At 56.5% G+C, this 18,939-nt stretch overlaps 1 protein-coding gene across 3 annotated transcripts in view; it reads left to right on the forward strand.

Moving 5' to 3' along the window:
* The window catches only part of ACSF3 (acyl-CoA synthetase family member 3), a 55,801-nt gene that overhangs the window by 21,491 nt on the left and 15,371 nt on the right, over positions 1–18,939 (forward strand). For all 3 annotated transcript variants that reach the window (XM_035336881.1, XM_035336882.1, XM_035336880.1), the window contains exon 7: positions 9,888–10,014. In XM_035336881.1, coding sequence (XP_035192772.1) covers positions 9,888–10,014 — 127 coding nt within the window. The remainder of the gene's footprint in view (positions 1–9,887; positions 10,015–18,939) is intronic.

The raw sequence follows: 18,939 nt of genomic DNA on the forward strand, positions 1-18,939 counted from the left end.
GCCGTGTTCTCTGCTGCTTCGGCGCGTAGTGGTGTAAGAAGTTCATACCGTGTCATACCTCCCCCTGCTCCAAGGCTTAAAACACAGTGGTTGAGGTTGTGAGAGCTGTGCTGTGGACCTGCTCTGGAAGAGGGGTCCCGGTGGAAGAAGGAAGGGTGGCAGCAGGGCCGGGGCAGGACGGACGCAGCCCTGCGATAAGCGTGCCCGCGGCCCCGGCCCCGCTCTGGGCGTTTCTGCGTGGTTTGGTACCGCCGGTATGAAAAATGACCAAATGTCACGTAATGGCTTGCTGGTTCCCCTGTAGCAAATAAACACCTCCCAGCAGCCTGGCCGGCGCAATAAACGCCTGCCGTCTGCTTCAATTATACGACTTACAGGGCAGGGACCTCTCTCCGTACGCAGGGAGTGCGGTGCACATCTGTGCTCCTCCTGCCCAGATAACAAGGGAACTGCCAGCACCGAGCGGGTCCTGGCCGTGGGGGGGACACAGGGGCCGTGCTGCGGGGCAGCAGTCCCACGGTGGGGCTGCGGGTACCTGCGGGACCCGGTGAGGAGCTGAGCGCCCCGCCAAGAGCTCAGCTCTGAGCCGTCTCATCTCAGCATCCCTGCGGCTCCCGTGAGGAGCTGATCTCGGTGTGACGGGGTCAGGCACATTGTCAGGGCAATCTGCGAGGCGTTCACACCTCGCCTGGGCTGCGACGAACCAGAACCCCCCCCCCTCGCCCCTCCTTCCTGCGAGCACCTGCGTTTGCCATGGAAATTATTTGCTTAGCTGTAGCGAGAGCCTCACAAGGTCAGCGCCTTCCCCGCCTGTGTTGGGCTGAGGCTTCAGCCTCCTGCTCCCTCCTGACAGCATCACACAACAGACCTGCTCCGAGCCGCCGGCTCCCCGCTCACACCGCCTTTCCCGTTACGTGCCGGGGACGGTTCTGCTTGCCGTTACGTGCCGCCCCCGGGGCACGTTGCCATCCTGCACAGCGAGGTGCAGGCAGGACCCCGGGGACATGGCGGTGGCGAGGTGGGGAGCGTTTCTGCCCCGCCATCCGGTAACTGCGCGAGCTCGCGGCAGGGGACTGATGCAATTTGCAGAGCTGGTTCCTGGCACGCCCCGAAGATCAATAATCTACTTAGCTGGAAGTTTGCTGGATCTCTTTGCGCCTCTCTTCGTTTTTTTCCCCGGCCCTTGATTAGACTGCTGGATGCCTCCCACCCACGTGCTCCAGCCCCCCCACCTCCCTGCAGCACCCAGGAGCCCCGTGCTCGCACACTTCCAGTTCTCTCAGGTTTTCTGGGTGCTGCCCTGCCAACTACGTGCTAATTGTTGCTGCACCCCGGGCTGAGAGCAGCTCTCGGGCGTGCGGTGCAGTGAGGTTCCCCAGGGTGATGAGATCCCATCCTTCAAGTGCTCGGAGAAGCGTTTCCTCCCCTGCTTCCCCGGGGAGCTGGGAGGTGTGGGAGCGGGCACCGGGGGCCAGCAGCAGCTTCGCCTGCTCGGAGCCACCCCAGCTCACTAAGGGGCAGTCCCTAAACACCAAACCTGACCGTGTAGGCTCAGCAGTAAGCGCCTAACCCCAGAGCCTGGCCGCAGCAAGGTGTCAGCGCCCCTCTTTACCCACCACCCCCACGCCTTTCGTCTTTTTTCCCCCTTAACTTTTTGGAATCCCGGCTCAAGCTCAGGACCTCGCTCTCCCCGTGCCCATCTCCTGTGTGCAGGAAAGGGTTACAGCTTTCCAGCGCTGAGCGCTTCGGTTTGCTTTGTTCGGTGCGATGCATATTTCATACGCTTAGCTTCCCAGCTGGCAGAGGCCTGCAAACCCTGCGAGCTGTGGGGTATTGTCTCTCTCCTTCTTTATTTGTTTGTTTGTTGGCTGGTAGGTTTTTCGGGTTGTCATTTTTGTTGGATTTTTTTTTTATTTTTTTTTATTTTTTTTGCTTTTCCAAATTGCTCGCTCACACGAAAGCCAAGCCCCAGTCCCTGACAATAGGGGTCTGTCAATAGATAAATGGTTTCACAGCTGTATCTGATGCAGTGCTCCAGCCAGGGCTTTTATGGCGAGCAATTTCCTCGCGACGAGGCTGCGAAGGGAGCCGTGCAGGACCTATGGGTTGCAGGAGCTGGCAGCAGGAGGACGCTGCAGCCACGGGCTTTTCTTCCCTCCACCCCCCTCCTTCAAGGTTGTAATTATCTCGTTGTTTATCCATATGCAAGCTGTCGTCCTGGACGGGAACCGGCTCTGCTGCGGCCGTTCCTCCCCGCAGCCACCAGCATCTCCCGGCCCCTCCTTCCCGTGCCCCCCGCGTCTCCGCCATCTGCCAGCAGCTCGCTGCCGCTCGCCAGCCCCTCCGTGCCACCGAGCCGCGGGGCTGACGGCGTGGGGACAGCCAGTCCCTCGCCCTGTATCGGGGCCAGGGCTGCGAGCCACTGGGGACCCTCTGGAGAGGGCACCAGGAGCGGCTCCACCTCGCTCACGGTCTGCTGAGACCTTCCTAGAACTGGTGCTTGGTCACCACCGAGGTGCTGGGGGTGTGTGGCTTGCTCCAAGCCCTGGGCACCCACAAGGCTCCCGTGGGTGCTGTCAATGTACGTGGGCCAGATCCACGGGAGGTGCAGCCCACACCTGCCCCTCTTTCATGTTTTTTTCCTCCGTCCATCTCGCCCATGGGGTGTTTTGAAGCAGCTGGTGTGAGCGTGTCTGGCTCTTCCCCTGGGCGTAGCATCGCCGTGCTTTCTGGTCTCTTGGCGCTCAGCCTCACCCCCAAATCGTTGCGTGGGGCTTGGGTGAAATTCAGGCTGAGCTGCAGGCAGTGGCTGACGAGGCTGCCTCGCCACCACGGGGGCTCGCAGGGCTTCGTCCCCTCTGCCCGGGGCCTTGCCCTCAGGTCGTGATCTCTGCCACCAGGAGCCACCTCCCAGGCAGGCGGCGTGGGGAACACGTTGTGGAAGGCAGCCAGGATTAGGTCTGCTGCTTTTCCTCCATCTGGAACCTCAGTCCTCCGGTCGTTGGCACAATCCACCTTTGGTAAACACGCACTGCATCTGTCCTGTTTGCTGTTTGCCCTTACTTCTTCCAAAAACTCTTTCCAGAGCCCTCTGAGCGTTGGACACTGCTTGCTTTGCATACTCCAGCTATGATTTCTGCTTCCCCAGGTTCCTCTCATCCCCCCAGTGCCCTGCTTTGTGTCCTGCCCGAGTACTGCACGTCTCTCCGCCTCGTCACCCGGGCTGCTTTCATTCCTGCGTAAACATCGGAGCTGTTTCTTACTGACCACATCCAGCTCCTCGGTCAGCACAGTCAGTAACTGCCTTCCTACTGGTATTTATACTCCTGCCTCCTCTCTGGCTGATGGCTTTTGTTTGAGGCCGTAGCTCTATTTTTCTCTTTCCTGGTAGTAAAGGTGGAGGTAGATGACGTTACCACCACGTCCCTGCCTGAAAGCCGCTCTTATCACAGGAGCAGCTTCAGTCCCAGGAGACTGCTTCCTTGTGCATTCAAATTGAGTCCATCTGTCAAGAACAACCCTCCTTCCACGAGTGCTTCCTCTGGGCGAACCTTTGTCCCAGCACCCTCAAGCTATCCATTAATCTCTTTATTATCATTTTATGCGTTCGTTCCCCCTGGCAGGGGGAGAAGGACTTCTCCCTGGACTTCCCACTGCCTTGGGATGTCTCCTTGGTCCCCTTCACCAGCCTGGTACCCTGCTTGTCCCAGCATGAAGGACGAGGGGTGGCTTCCTCTGTTCCCATCGTGGCTGTTCTCGGTTTTCAGCCCTCCTCTCTATCTCTGTATCAGAGCCGTCTGCCACTGGGTCAGCCTGGGAAGCTGGGGAGCTCCTGTTCCCGTGCTGTGAGACGTGGGATGGAAGCAGCTCTGCCCCTGCAGCCCCTTGCTTGTTCCTGCTCCCTTTTTGCAGCCCCGAATCCCTCTGCTCTGGGGGCTCAGCCGCGTGCTAAGGATCTGCGCTCCTGCCTCGTCCCGCGATGTATTTCTCCATCAGGTTGTGGAGGCCACGGCTGCTGTAGCACATCTCGGGGACGTTTGCTCAAGGGCGAGGTGGGGGAGATGCTGAAGAAGACCAGCAGAAGGGGCAGTCTGTGCCCCAGAGAGCTTCCAGCCGAGGAGGAGAGGCAGCGGCCGCCTCGGGGCCGCTTAGCACCAGGAAGCAATTAGAGGCTGCTGGGCAGCGCGGCCGTCTGCAGTCCGAGCACGTCCCAGCCTCGCCGACCTCGACTTTTAAGTGAGGCTTATGAAAAACGAAGCAGAGGTGGGACGCTAATTGAATCCTCGCCTGGCACCCTGCCTGCCCCCGAGCCCGGAATCGGAGCGGGCGCTGCGAGTGCGCGTCGGGAGCCTGCCTCTAACAAACAGAGCCGAGAGAGTGGGAAGATGTGCCGACACCTCGCCTCGTTTATTGTCTTCTGAGGCCTGCAAACAAGAGGGGTGAGAACAGCAGAGTGGAGAGCTGCTGGCGTTTCTGGAATGGCGTTGCACTGCTATTTTATGGGGTTAATATAGATCAAGAAGTTTGGGGGCCGTGGAGCAACGGCAGGGAAGACTGACCTCTCCCAGACTTTGGTTGCTTTCCGTGGTTCTGTTGGAATCATCTGGATTTAATCAGTGCGGTAACTTTTAAAAATCGGTATTGCCCCAAAATGTATACAGTCACTTTTGTTTTCAGTGGAGCAGCGTTTGCTGTAAGTAGAGGGTTGGGTTTTTTGAGAATAACTTCCAGCGTTCCAGCTCCGCCGTGCACCAGCCTTGCTTTTAAATTTATAACCTTCCAAAATGAAAAGTAAATTGATTGTGTTATTCCCAGCCCTTTTATAAAAGTTAACATTACAAAAACAGATGTGAAATGCGGCCTTGTAGATTACAGTCTGGGCTTGGGGTTTTTGTTTTTTGCTTTTTTTTTTTTTTTTTTTTCCTTGCGCGGAGCCGTGTCCCTGGGGAGCAGAAATCTGCCTTTCTCCAGCAGGAGGAAAATTGTTCTGTGTCTAAATTGCCTCCTGCTTGCCTTCTGCAGGATGCTGCAGGACACAGAGCTCGTAGGAGAGAGAATGCTTTTACAGAAACGTGCAACTTAGCAGGGAATTTTTGATTATGAATGTGCATGAGAGATCAGATTGCCTGGTTAATTTGGTAGTGCGCTAGCAAGCCTCACACCTCGAGGACATCCATTCAAATGTGACCCGGGGAGACAGTGATTAAAAGGGGGTGTCGAGCAGATTATTGGTCTCCAGCCTCCTTCTAGACAGGAGGCAGGTAGACACGTCCTCACTTCCCTGGTCCCAGGAGCTCCCTTGATTCGTCTGGTTTGGGGGGCTGAGCTGCTGGAGGCTGCGCTGTGGCAAGGCTCTGCTGTGTCACCAGGGCTCTCGTGGCCACCAAAATCCCCAAGCAGTGAGTGAGGGGTCTTCGGAGGGACAGAGAACGCCTGGAAGTGGCTGCTGGTGGCTTCGGAGGCGGTGAGACACGGCACGGCATCCATCCTCCGCCTTCCCCAGCCGTGCATGAGTGCTGCGGTTGGTTTGGCTGAGCGTGGCGAATGACAGGGAAAAAATAGGATGTGGGTTCGTGAAGCTACGGCTTGTGGACAGGCATCGCTCCCCAGGCTGCCAGCATCGAGCTGAGTGGGCAGAAGTGGCCACAAAAACAGGGGCAGTCAGTGCCAAGCGTGCCCCCGACCAGGACCATCTCCTGCTGCTCCTCTGGGAGGTATCAGGGATTTGTTACCTTATTTTCTGTGCTTGGGTATGGGTTTTTGTTCGTCTGTTTTAAAAAAGTTTCTGCTCTGTGAGAACTGCTAAAAGGGCTCCGTCACTTCCCTAAACCTCGCACATATAAATTATGGTCTTCGATTAGTCACTTAAAAGGCTGGGTTGCTTAATTATTTTGATTACAGTAATCACTTATTTATAAGGTGGGGAAAGCGCCAAGTATTTCCAAGCTGGGGAGCGCGGTACCGGCTGTGGCAGAGGAGGCAGAGTTGCAAGAGCTGTTTTTCTCCCCAAATTTCCATGATTTTGCTTTTCCTCCTTGCGTCAGTGACGGTGCCCAGCCCGTGGGCACGCTGGGCTGTTCCCTCCTGCTCCGGCAGCCCTGCTGGTGAAGGAGGGGTGAAACACGGAGTGGAGACCCAAGGATAGAAGGAAAATGGGGAGGAATGAAAGAAAAATGATGCAAGATCCGCAGGGCACCGAGGGGCCCCGTGCGCTGCCCTCCTGCCACCGCCCCACCCAGCCTTGCGCTTCCTGGTGCCATCCCTGCTGGGCACCCCTTAGACAAGGTGCTCTCATCCACAGCCCTGAGCCTTCCGTGCCCCCCCCCAGGAAGGAGGTTTAGATAATTATTTTGGGGCTGGGGGGAAGGAGAGGCCTGGTGGAAGTTGGCTGTTTCCTCCTGACGCCGACCGGTGGCATCCTGCTGCTGTTTGCAGCCTGAAGAAGGGTTTTTGTGTTTTGTCGTTTTGTTTTTCCCTACAAGCGTGTCTGTCTTCCTCCGAGCTCTATCACTCTAATAAAAAGTTATTACCTCTCTTTACAGACCTGCCTTTCAACTTTCGCTCTTTGCCTCCCACATGCTTTTCTGCTCAGGCACTTGCCGTGCCTCCCCTCCTTCCCAGCGAAAGCCGTGCTGCCGTACATCTGCCTCCATCGAAGCTACTAATTCCATTACCGTCCCTTAGAAACTCCTCTCCTGCAGCTCCCGGAGGAGAGGGGCACAGCACAGATCAGAGACCACAAGAAAACAAATGGCCCCTTTGAACAAATCGCAGGGCTGCTTGCCAAGCGGGGATTCCCAGCTATTTACCCGCCGCCCTCGCTTCCTGCTAATGAAGAGGTAAAATGGAAGCGGCGAAAACCTGCAGTTTATAATCACCCAGATTTATTCCTTCAAAGGCTTTATTACAACCTTTTATTTCCATGCGTGGAAAATGTAATCTTATCCGGCACGCCGGCTGGCCCAGCTCAACTCGCCGAGCGCATTTTGCAGCGGAAAGCTCTCGAGCAGCAGCAGCCTGCGGGGGCACGCAGGGGCTCGCTGTTAAACTTGCTCGAATGCATGAAAGCAGTGGAAACGTGCATTGAAATGTGGCACTCGGAGACCGGGATATCTGCGCAATTAGCGAGCTGATGCTTCCAGCAGCTGCTGGCGACGCGGTTCCAGTGTATCAACAACGGGGACCGCTGAGATTTGGAGGAGAAGGGAAACAAACCAGCTAGCCACACCGCTGCCGCTAAAGCGCCCGCTTCCCTGCCTCGCAGCGGGCTGGCTGGGGGCATGCACGTGGTCCTAGGGGTCAGAGGCTGTAGCAGAAAAATGCCTCAAACCCTGAGCTTTCGCTGGTGCTGTTTTCAGGCAGCCCAGGCTGCTGGCACTGGGGCGGCTCGCGTCCTCTCCGCTACGCCGGGGAGCAATGCCAGTGACATTCGGAGTTCAGCGAGCAAAATCCCATTAAGATAACGTCACGGCCTTTCTGTTTTACTGTTTGCAAGCCAGCCATAACATCATTAAATTACACAACAGGGAGGTGCCTGCTGCCAAGGAGCTCTGCTCTAGATAAGACGTGGGTTGAGCCTCTGCCAAAATTGGAGTCGATCTGACAGGGAATCTGGAGCTCGTTCAAGGTTTGATTCACAGCAGAAGCAGCGGCGCGCAGGTAAACGCCGTGCAGGATTGGTCCCCGGGGCAGCGGCGGTGCCGTGCCCTGCCTTGGGGGCACGGAGGTGATCGGCACGGCCACATTCACATCCCTGCTCGCCTTCAAATCTGGCAGGGTCTGTGGAGGAATCCGAGGCAGCTGTTGGCAGGTCCTCGCGGGCGCTCACCTCTGCTGCCCCCCTTCCCAGCCCTTTCTGGGGAGCCGGAGGCAGGCTCACGGCTCCGGGGACCGGTGCTGGAGCTCACACTGGTGATTAAAATGCCTGCGGTGTGTGGAGGGTTTAACAGCGTGTCGTCTCCAGCTGGGGCGCAGCAGGTGGGGTGCAGCGGGGTTTGCTGGGGTGGGATCAGCCTGGGGAGAGTTCAAGGTGTGCTTCCCCAGGGGCAAAGCTGAAACCGCTGGCACTGGGCTCACGGAATTGCTCGGAGAAGCCGCTTGGCTTGTGGTGCCACGGCCAGGCCAGCAGGAAAAGGAGGGAGAGGAAACGGCCACACGGCAAAACAGCTGGGCTGCAGCTCCTGCAAGCCCCCCTGGGCACAGGCTTTGTGCCTGGTGCCCCTTTGCCGATGCAGGTGCCGAGGTTTGGCCCTGGGCTCTCCAGACCCCGGGGGTTTCTGTGCCCGTGCATCGTCTGGTCTACAGGCTCCTTCTCCAAGATGTCCTGGGGTGCCCCGGTGCGGCACCATCCTCAGCTGGCTGTGGTTCAGCTGAGCTCCCCTCGTCAGCAGTAACAGGCTTTTTATCCCGCAGCACCTCGGGGTGATGGAGGTAGCGCCCAGCGAGGACTCTGGGGGCTCGGGCCGGCTCCTGGCATTTAAGGAAGTGGCAGTTCCGTGGAGTGCCCGGGCTGTTAGCGCAGAAAGCCCCGTGTCACCGTGTCCTCCAGGACAGCACATCAGCACGACGTGACTTCAAGCACACACGGTGCCTTAAAAGCAGCTTTTTGAGCATTTTCTTTTAGGAAAGCTTCGTTCCCACCAAAGGCCGCGGAGATACAAAGCCTGCCCTGCGCTGTGGTTCCGCTTGGTGTTCCAGTACTGCCGTCACTGGTTTCCCTCGTGGCCGCGCTTCTGGCACTGCTCACTCCGGGGTCCCAGAGGAACCCCATCGGTGCTGCAGCAGCTCCGGTGCAGAGTGGCCGGGAGCTGCCGCTAGGTGCCTGCTCCATGAGGGGCTGCAGCAGCTCTCGCAGTGATCTCTGACATCTTCCCTGCAAAGGACCTGAGGTTAACGTGGTCCCACGGGCGGTGCTGCTACCACCGCGTCTCCCAGCCCGGGGATTGCAGAGCAGTGTACGTGCAGGAGGGACGAACACCGTGCCGTGTCAGGCAGGTCTGCGACCTCCCCGTGGATCTCCGCTTTCCATAACAGCAGGATATTCGGTCCTGTTGCCATAGAAAGCCAGGCTTGCAGGGTGCTGAGCCGTCACTAGAGCCGTTGCCTCGCAGTGAGCCCGAAAGAAGCCGCGCGTCCCGGAGAACAAATCAGATGGTGTTTCCTGCCACCTCCTCAGGAAAAAATAAAAATCAAAATAAAAAACAACAACAACAACAAAACAACAAAAAAAAACAGTGTCAGATTGACAGTTTGGGGAAGCGAAGGTTTCTCTCTATCAACACAGCAGACAGCAGGATGTCGGAGTCGCAGGAGCGTGCCTCGTCCCGCTGCCTCCTCCTGCCTGCCGGGGCACGGTGCTGAGCCCCCAGGGGCCCGCAGGCAGCCCGCGAGGGGCACGAGGCGCTCGTGCTTCCACCATCAGCACCCAATCTCCCAGCTGCTGCGGGACAGCTGTGACTTTTAGCCCGCAGTAGCCCGTTTTGTGTTTCTGGAAGAGCTGGGGAGGCCCAAACCCCCCCCTGGCTGGGGAAGCAGCTCCCCGGGAAGCTTCAGTTTTGGCTTTGCTTTGGAGCTGTCTGCGTTTGCCTTCCCCTCGCCACGCCGCAGCCCATTTCTGCATCCCAATTGCCAGGGGAAGGGACGGTCTTGCCACAGAGATGGCCGTGGGGCTCCCAGGGGGGGTTCATGCCCCAGACAGGGTGCCTGGAGGTTGCAGACCGCGGTACCAGCCCCGCACGCTGCGTGCCGCCAATGCCCTTCCAGCATCCCTCTCCTTGCACCACGCCGGGCTCCAGCGCAGCGAGCGGGGTCGGGGGGATTTTTAGGGCTGCCGCACGGGTTGGTTTCCCTGGCAGAATTCACTCGCATTCCCTCCTGGTTTGTTGCAGGTGACTCCGGGTTTTGAAGGCCAAGAAGGGGAGCTGCTCGTCCGGGGGCCCTCGGTGTTCCGCGAGTACTGGAACAGACCCCAGGAAACGAAAGACGCTTTCACGCCCGACGGCTGGTTCAAAACAGGTACTGTGGTACTGTGCCGCTCCGCCCGCGGCGTCGGGGCGAGGGAGGTCGGTTCTTTTCTGTGCTGGGTCTGGAGAACGGGATCTGGGCTCACCTCGGTCCTTCATGTGCGCTGGCCCTAATTACTCTGCCAAGGAACGGGGGATGTTCGGGGCTGTTTGCTGGAAACAGCGCCCGGCACCACGCTTCCCGGGGACTTGAGCCCTTCGGCCTCAGCACCTGGCAGCAGGTCGTGGTGTGGCTCCGTTTGAATGAGCTTTTTTGGAGGAGGATCACGGTGAGCGTCCCCAGCGGGGGCACAGTTCAGGAAGGTGTCAGAATTGCCAAGGTGTCGCGTTTTGAAATTTTTCAGAGTGAAAGGTCTTCCAAATAAAGAGACCTTTTGTTTTGAATTTGAGGCTCATTTTATTTTTACGTGATATGTTTTTTAAATGTCAAGGATTTTTTATTATTATTATTTTCTCTGTGTGTTCCTGGGCTCTGCCTTTCCCTTTGGCCTGGGAGCGAGGAACAGTTTTCAAACATTTAACGTTTCCAGGGACGGGAACACCTCTGGTGTTCGATTCCTTCAGATCAGATTTCACCAGATTTCACCCGAAGACAATACCCTAATAGTAATAATACGTGTTGCAGTGCACCTCGGTAGATTTTATCAAATGTTTGCAAACAGAACAAAACCATCCTGTTATGACCAATCTCTGCTGGCAGCGGGTGTAGCCTCGACTCCCCCGCCTGCAGCAGCCCTGGCTGGGGCAGCAGGGCCTCGAAGGGGAACTCTTAAGGCTGATCCTGTCCATAATGTGGGATAACAAACTCAAGAGGATACTGTGCTGAAGGCTTTTCCCAAGCGGAACAGACGTGACAGACCATGAATAAGCGATGTGCTTCGAGCTACGGCTCCCGCTCTGCGCGCAGCGCGCAGCATGCAGCGCTGGAGCTCGGCCTCCTCGGGCAGAGGTTCCCGTCCCCCGGGACAGCTCTGCGGTTCGGATTAAATTACAAACTAGCCCCGTGCCCATAGCGAGCTCGGCGGTGCCCTGGGATGGCTCTGCAGGCTCTGGCCCCGGCGTTGGAGCGGTCGGTTCGTATCTCTGGCCACCTTTTTTCCTGCCGCCTCTGGCACCGGCCGCGAGCGGTTTGGACGCTGGGATAAACGCCCGCAGCGCGTTTGTCTGGCGGTGCTGAGCCCAACCGTCCCCTAATCTCGGCAGTGCAGGAGGGTGGGATGCCTGATGCCCACCAAGCCTTCACGTGCAAGCAGCCCTGCCTTCCCCCGTCCCCTTTTACCCGGCGTTAGCGGTGCCGTCGAGCCAGGAGCACCGGGCTGGGTTTCTGATGCCCGCTTTGTAATCGCATTTATTGACGACTCGCGACGCCGCCGTGATTTATTATCACTGCTGCTCGGAACCAGACACGGGGCTGCCCTGCCGGGGGTGTCACCGCACAAGGTGACCCAACACAAGGTCCCGATCCCGGGCCAGGGCCACGTTTGGCGCTGGAGCAGGGGCAGACAGCGCCGGGTGCGGGGCAATCAGCTCTACAAATTTTTGTAGTCGACGCTCCTGATGAATATTTCAGATGCAAAGGAATAGCATGCATTAATTATTGCAAAGAGATGTCTTTAGGAGAAAATGATTTTGAAATTCAGTTTAATTTCATTGTAATGCGCTGCAAACAGGAAGGGAGTATGTGTGTTTAATTGGCTCTCGGGGGTAAGGCCTGGAAGATGGCATGCCTTTGTCACAGGCCATTAGTGATACAGACTGCATAATGAGAGAGTACAATCAGCTCACAGCTGCCGGCTCCTACGGGGAGAGAATGATATTAAATAGAAATCAGTATAAATTAAACTTAACCCTTTCGCTCGCCGAGCGGAGCCGCAGAGCTGGGGATAAGGAGGGGAGCGGAGGCACTCGCCTGGGGCTGGGGCCAGGTCGGAGGGTGCTGAGGACACACCACAGGCAGCCTCTGGTACCCCTGGTAGCAGCCTCGGGAGGAGGACAGCCTCTTCATTCTCTTCCCCACCCCATTCCCCCTCTCTTTGCCTTTCTTTTTTTTTTTTTTTTCCCCTCTCCTGACTGCTTGCTCCATCTTTCCTCACCGCCAGGCCAACAGGGCTGTGTTATTCCAAGAAAAAAAAGCCGGCGGTGCTGAGCGAGACCCGTCAGCTCGCCCTGCCTGCCCCCAGCCCTGCTGGCAGCCTTCAGGTGCTTGATTTTGGAGAGGAGACCAAGCTGGCAGGGTGCAGGTCCCCTGCGCTCCCCAAGGACAGCACCAGGAACGAGGTTTGGAGAGAGCGAACTTGGAGGCGGCGCGGCGAACTCCCCGGCTGTAATTTAGCACTCTGCTGATTGCTAATGGCACTCCGAAAAAGCAGCGGGTCAGCAAATGAAGAGTAATTACCGCAAGGGAACCACGAGCGCTGCTCGTGCTGCGCCTCGTGGTGCCCGTGCCACCAGAAAGGCTGCTGGCTGCTGCGGCACCGCGCCGAAACGGGGCGCGAGGGCAGGGTGCCGGGGGCTGGGAAGGTCCAGGGCCATACGTGGGGCACGTATTACTGCTTTACCTGAGCATAAGCAGCCTGGGGCTCCACCCGGGCACCTGCGCTCAGAGTTTGCACACACGATGCCAAGAATGCATCGCCGGAGCTCGTTCCCTCCTTTGGCTTTGTGATTTGAGTTCGCCCAGGAGCCCTGAAGCCCGGGTTGCAGCAGAAGCCCTGGTTCTGACACCCCGCAGTGCTGCCGGAGGCTCTCAAGGCAGCTGCCTGTGTGTGCACAGCACCCATCCTGCGCGCCCTTCTTCTCAGGTGCCCTGCTTGCTGCAGCCTGCGAGGGGGCTGGAATTCCAGCCCAAAACCAGGCCTGCAGCCCCTCGAGCCTCCCATCTGAAACCTCCTCCCTGGGAAGATTTCCACGGCAGGGCCGCAGCTCAGCTGGCAGGTCCTGGTCCCCAGCCAAGTCCTCGTGCTGGGGAGGGCAGCCAAGGGCACGTTGTGTCACTGCTGGGTGCCCACCTTCTGCAGCAGCCACCTGCCTCCCCCATCATCTCCTCTTCCTCCCCTCCCAGGCGTGCTCCTGCAGTGACAGGTCATGCTCAAATCTTGCAAACCACCTGAAGTGTTCCATCAGGTCATTTTCCAGGCTGCCTTCTGCAGTTTCAGACTCACAAAGGGATCTTCCATTTTTAAGTCCTCTCTGGCTGCAGACCATCTATTTCCCGGTACTTTCCTCAGGCCAGTTCTGTTTCTGGTCTCAGTTCCTCTAAATCAAGCCATCGAGTGTTGTTTCAGAAAATAAACGAACCAAAATAAAAAACAGGGGAGCCAACGCTTGCATGGCAGCAGTCATTCTCCTTTTTGATTGACAGCTCTTTAATTAAAATCTCTTTTTCTCCCACGGACCTGTCTTACCAAAGGGAGCGACATCAGGCTGAGCACTGGGGATGGGCATTCCCTCCGTGACAGGAGGCAAAATGAATGGGGCAGGCTCTGGCCACCAGCACTCACCCCCTGCTCTGCTGCTGGGGAAAGCTGGGAGAGACGAGCAGCTCGGTGCAACAACTGCAGACCTCTTTCCTCCCCCTCGGGACCAGGGGCAAACACCACGTCTGCCTCGAGCCTGTGCAGATCCCTCTGCAAACGTTCCCACTCCGTGCCCGCAGTGAGAGGAGGAGCAGACGTGTGTCTGTGTTGCAGGAAGAAAAGCAGCGTGATGCTGCCGTGACCTTTTGGTGAATTCAAGATCTCAGCTCCTTTGAGAAGCATCCGAACTCCTGGTGCGGCGCCGGTGATCTACTGTTGCTCCCTTCCCCTGTATTTCCTTGGGTTCGCACCATCGTCTGCCTCTCTCTCCGTGGCTCTCGTTTCCATTCGAGTGAATTTGATTGTTTTTATTGTATTAACGCTGTTGACAGAGCTGCTTAGATCCAAGTCCCCTCCGGCCATTTCCAGGGAGACTGCTGGGTGTCCACCTGCTGTCGTACAGCGCCGAGCCCTCGGAGGGTGAAGCAGACCCGGAGGAGAAATGCCCGCAGCCGCCTGCCTGCTGCGCTGAGACCCCTTCACAGCCATCCTGCGAGGCAGGAGGCGATCTCAGAGCAAACCTGGGTGCCCCTGAGCCATCGCCGAGCGCACCCCGGGAGCAGGAGGAAGGCAGCAGACCAACACCAGCTTCCAGCAGCACGGACATCCCTATCCCCAGTCTTTGTCCTTCTGTCCCATCGTATCGCCAGGCTCTGGTGCTGTCAGGTTGTGTTTTTCCTGCCCAGGAGGCAGTGATCTTCAGGCAGCGAGCTGCTTGTGAGCACGGGGACGGAGGATTTGGGTGCCTGATGGATCTGCCCGAGCGTTGCTTGTTTGCCCTGGAGCTCTCCGGGCTGCACGGGGCAGGCAGGGCGCTTCCTGCAGAGGAATCTGGCAGCACGGTGCTGTGCTCAGCGGGGAACGACAGGAACAGAGAGCAGCCTGCTCCCCCAAGGGAAGGCCAGCTTCCATTCACGTTTGCCCATAGATCCAGAAAATTAGAATCTGGTGTATTCAGGGAGATTTATTTTCAATTACAGGTTAAGGCTGAGACATGAAATAGCACCAGGCTTGAAAGTAGTGCATAAATCCTGCAACAAATCCATGTATCTCAGCTCCATATAATAAGATTTTATTGATTGCTATATTGTATCTGTCAGAGTAAAACTCTCTTAATGCATGCATCAGGGTGGAGAAGATAGAAAGCTTGTTGGTCGCAGAATCTGATTCAGGAATCGATGCACTTTGATTAATATGTCGTTAAGAAAGTAAGAGTTATTTAACTTGTTTGATGCACATCTCAAGACGATGACTCATATCTTTTAAGTTTCTTCCTTTAAGCCGCATTTAAAAAACAAACAAACAACAACAAAAAAAAACTTTGTGGCTGTTTTTCACACTGCTAAGTCCTGTTTTATCACTGAACTGGGGCTCGATCCCTTTGTGCAGGTCACGAAACCTCCAGGCTCACCTTTACCAGAATTCCTGCTGCCCCAAAGACTTCCCACGTGCCACTGTCGAAGGCTGAAGAGCAGGATCGACCTTTATTTCTATATCTTTATTCCTTCTGGATGTTCTGCAGTCAAAGAGGGAGCTCCAGGAAAAAAATAATAATAAAAAAAAAAAAAAAAAGAAAAGAGAAAAAGAGAGAAATTCATCAGGAGTAAGACATCACCAGGAGAAACAAGAAGCGCCCATCAGTCCTGGCAGCCTTTCAAACGCTGCCAGGCTTGGGCAGCAGCACGCTGCGTGTGTGTGCTTGCTGCAGACGCCTTTCCCTCAGCTCAGGCCTCCCGGCCGTGCTCCACAAGCTCAGGAGGTCAGAAAAAAACCTCGGCGTAGCTGGGAGCATCGTGCGGAGAGCTGCGGCTCGCGGCGCTGCTCCTGCCGCAGCCACGAAGCCCCAGGCAGGCGGAGAAGCCCAGCGGCTCTCGGGCTGGCTGCAGGGACCTGCTCGTGTCTGCCTGCTACCCTTGGGCTGAGCTCCCCATGGGCAGAGGGGAACGGCCCCAGCTCAGAGCCCACGTGGTCCTCGTGCTCTGTGTTAGGGGAGCCAGGAGCTGGCCTTGTGTTCCCAGCTGGAGAGCTCTGCTGGCCCCAGGATCCTCGTCATTCTCAGCCCCGGCTCTTTGGAGACTTCCACCCTGCCGCTTCTGGTGGAAAAGGCAAAGCTGAGGCTTTTCAGCCCAAAAAAACCTGGGCAGTTAATGGCCAGACTTGTTCCTGCACTCAGGCTTGGCCCCCCTGCCCCATCTGCAAGGAGCGGCAGCAAGCAGCTCCCATCCCATCCCTCTGGCACTGACTTTTGTACCTGGCACTTCCCTGTCTCCAGAGACAAGCAGGTGTTTCCCTGCCAAGGGAATTGCTTACATTTGTGGGAGTAGCACTGACACCTGAAACAGAAATACTTTAGCCTGATCAAGGCAGGTTATAAATAGAAATGCATCTAATTAGCATCCTAATCTGCAGGTTTTCTGTTTGTTTGCAGTGTCTCTCCTAGTCATCAATTCAGTTAATGCAAATTCTATTTTTAAAAAAACGATGCCTTAATTATAATGTGCTGCAGATGATGTGACTTATCAGTGCGGTAAGCCCATCGGGTGAAGTGCTGGCTCCCTCTGAGGCTGGGTTTAAGGAGCTTCTTTTTAAGCCGTGCTGCGGTTTAAGCCCGTGAGTCAGGCGTGATGGCAGCGAGGCACCGTGCGAGGCTCTGGCTCCTCTTTTCAGTGATGGATCCACAAATGAAGGGACGTGAAAGGACACCAAAAAAAAAATCCCAAGCGTACCCCAAACCCGTCTCTCTGTGCTGCTTAGGAAGGATATCCCCCTGGGTCTTCCTGGGACGGGGCCAGAGGCTGCAGGCACCCACGGAACAGCCTCGGGCTGCCCAGTGAAGTCAGGCCAGCAGCGAGGCGGGCTCACATTTCCACCCAGTCCTCATTTAAAAGGTGTTTCTATAAGTAAAAGCATAAATATGTTTATTCCTTCTTGAGCAGTAAGGAGACGACGTTGTCACTTTTGCCTGTTGGTTGGAAGTCGAAGGATCATTCGAACGCCGTGAAATGCAGCCCGTGCATTTCCTTGGCTGCCTGCAAGACCGATGTTTTCAGCAGCTCAGAGTGACTTGGGCTTTTTGTAGCTGCAAATGAGAGCAGCTTTTGGCACAGAATTTGTTTACTCTCCCACAGAGCCCTGCTCTCGCTTTATCAAACATCGTGGATGCCAACCACATGCTTTCTCGAGAACCTCCCGTGCACGGGGTCCGATTTCCAGCGGCATGGGGCCGATTGCACCCCACCTGAAAGTCCGTGGGAACAGCACCTTCCTGCAAGAGAATTGCCGGCTCGCAAGCGGGTTAAGTCAGCGGTAGCAGGAGAGAGCGCAGGATGTGGGGAAGAAATGGGCTGAACCATCATCTTCCTCGTGGTGCTTGGCAGACCCTCCTGGAGCACCGGCAAAGCTTTTGTTCAAGTGGCCACTCACGGCTGTGTAAGTAGCGTGTCGCCTCCAGGGCAAATCAAGAACCCCGTAGGGAAAGGTCAGCGTCAGAGCATCTGAGCGGGATCCCTGAGCAGCCGGCAGAGGTCAGGACGTGGTCCTGCTACAGGCGGTGTCAAAACACCTCTCGTCTTGAGCGGGGCCCCCAGGGATTTTCACTGGCTCTGCGCTCGTGGTTTGGGCACCGGGCGCGGGGAGATGAGTGTTTGTTGTGTCTTCACCGTCACGCCGAGCCGTGACCACAGGGCTTTGGGAAGTGCTTCAGCAGGAAGGATGAACGCTGCGGAGCTGTCTGCAGCGCTGACCGAGGGGGTGGAAAGCATCAGGGTAGGAAGGGAATAAGACAGAGACGAGATTTTGAAGTGATCACCCCAAACCCAAGCAGCATTCAGGTTAGCAGAGGCCAGCCTGGCCACTCCGTGCTGCCGAGGAGAGCTGGCGGTGCGTGCAGAGGTGGAATTGCCCTTCAAAAGCTCGGTGGAAATGCACCTTCCTTCCGCCTGGCCCGTCTATCATTTTTCAGCCTGATTTGCGTCCCCGGCCTTCCCTCGCTCCTCGTTTGTCTCGTTTCCTGTTGCTTGAGGCGCTCTGCTGGTGCCCACGCGACCTGTTTAGATCAGATCTGCCGTTTGGTTTGCATAACCCAGCCTCGCCGTCGGCAGAGCACAGCGCAGGACGAGCCGGGCAGCCAGCGGCCTGATTTCCTTCTTTCCCCAGCCCAGGAAAGCGAGGGCTCGTTTTCAGCACGACCCAAGACCAGCTTCTAAGTGGTGCCGTTTTTGTAGGTGTTTGTACTTCAGGCTGGCAGACACGCTTGAAGAAGGGCTGAGCATCTCTTCTTTGAGCAGCTCTGGCTCCTGCTGCTCTGCACCCGCTCTGCTAGCCGGGACGGAGCATCCTAGGACGTGATCGCTCCAGGCTCTTTCCTTTCCACAAGTCATCCCCGAGGGTTTCGCTCGAGACAATTGAGAACATATTTACTTACGACTAATGGTATTATGCTGTAAGCAAAAGTGTAGGCTCCTGGATAGTTAAGCAAACAATTTAAGGCAGATATCCTTCCCCACCTCCCACCGCTGCCTCTCTTCGTCAACATCCTCCCATCGTTATCTCCGCTTTATTTAATAATTCGTCTCACGAGAGACTGGGACGGGTCACCGCGCTGAAAAGAAGAGGTGTCTTTGGCTGAGGTGTAATTGATCCCTCAGCTGTTCTGCAGAGGGCAGAAGCCAAAGCGAAGGGGTTCAGTCTAAGGTTTTTGTTGTGGCAATCATTATTTTTAGCCATGCACGCATGGCTGCCGTGCTCTTCAAAGTTCCACCAGCTGAGTGGCAGCCGTGTTCAGCCGGGCTGCCACACCTTGGAGCACTTACTTATTTATTACTCTTTGAGTTTTCTTTTTCATCTTGTTGTCTGCAGGGATTTCTATAAATATTTAAATGCTAATGTGAAACAATGTTTTTCATTTTTACTTACCCATTTTCTTTTCTGGCTTCTCCTCTGGGCAAACCCATCTGCAGTAATTCTGGCTGTAAGCAGCGGGGGGGGGGGGGGGGGGCTCCCTCTGCCCCAGCCTACTTGTGTCATATCAGTCACCCATGAGTTCCTGCTAATGACGAGTGAACCTACAAAGTCTTGGCTGTCTGGCTTGCGGAAGCATTCGGAGGTTTGGCTGTTTCATCTGCTGCTTTCCGTTTCGGAGATGTGGTGCCCCCAGAGCAGGGCATGCAGCCGCGGTCCGGTGGTGGCGGTGCGAGAGCCACAGCGGGCTGAGAACGGGCGGTGAGGTCTTTGGGGACCAGCTGGCAGAGCTGGGCAGCGTGGACAAGTCCCTTCGGTAGGTCCAAGCACCAGAAAGGTCCCACCACCCAAAACCAGGACCATCCTGGGTGTCTCGGTGAGGC

Source organism: Oxyura jamaicensis, chromosome 11 (assembly GCF_011077185.1).
Source record: "Oxyura jamaicensis isolate SHBP4307 breed ruddy duck chromosome 11, BPBGC_Ojam_1.0, whole genome shotgun sequence".
NCBI classification, from domain to species: Eukaryota; Metazoa; Chordata; class Aves; order Anseriformes; family Anatidae; genus Oxyura; species Oxyura jamaicensis.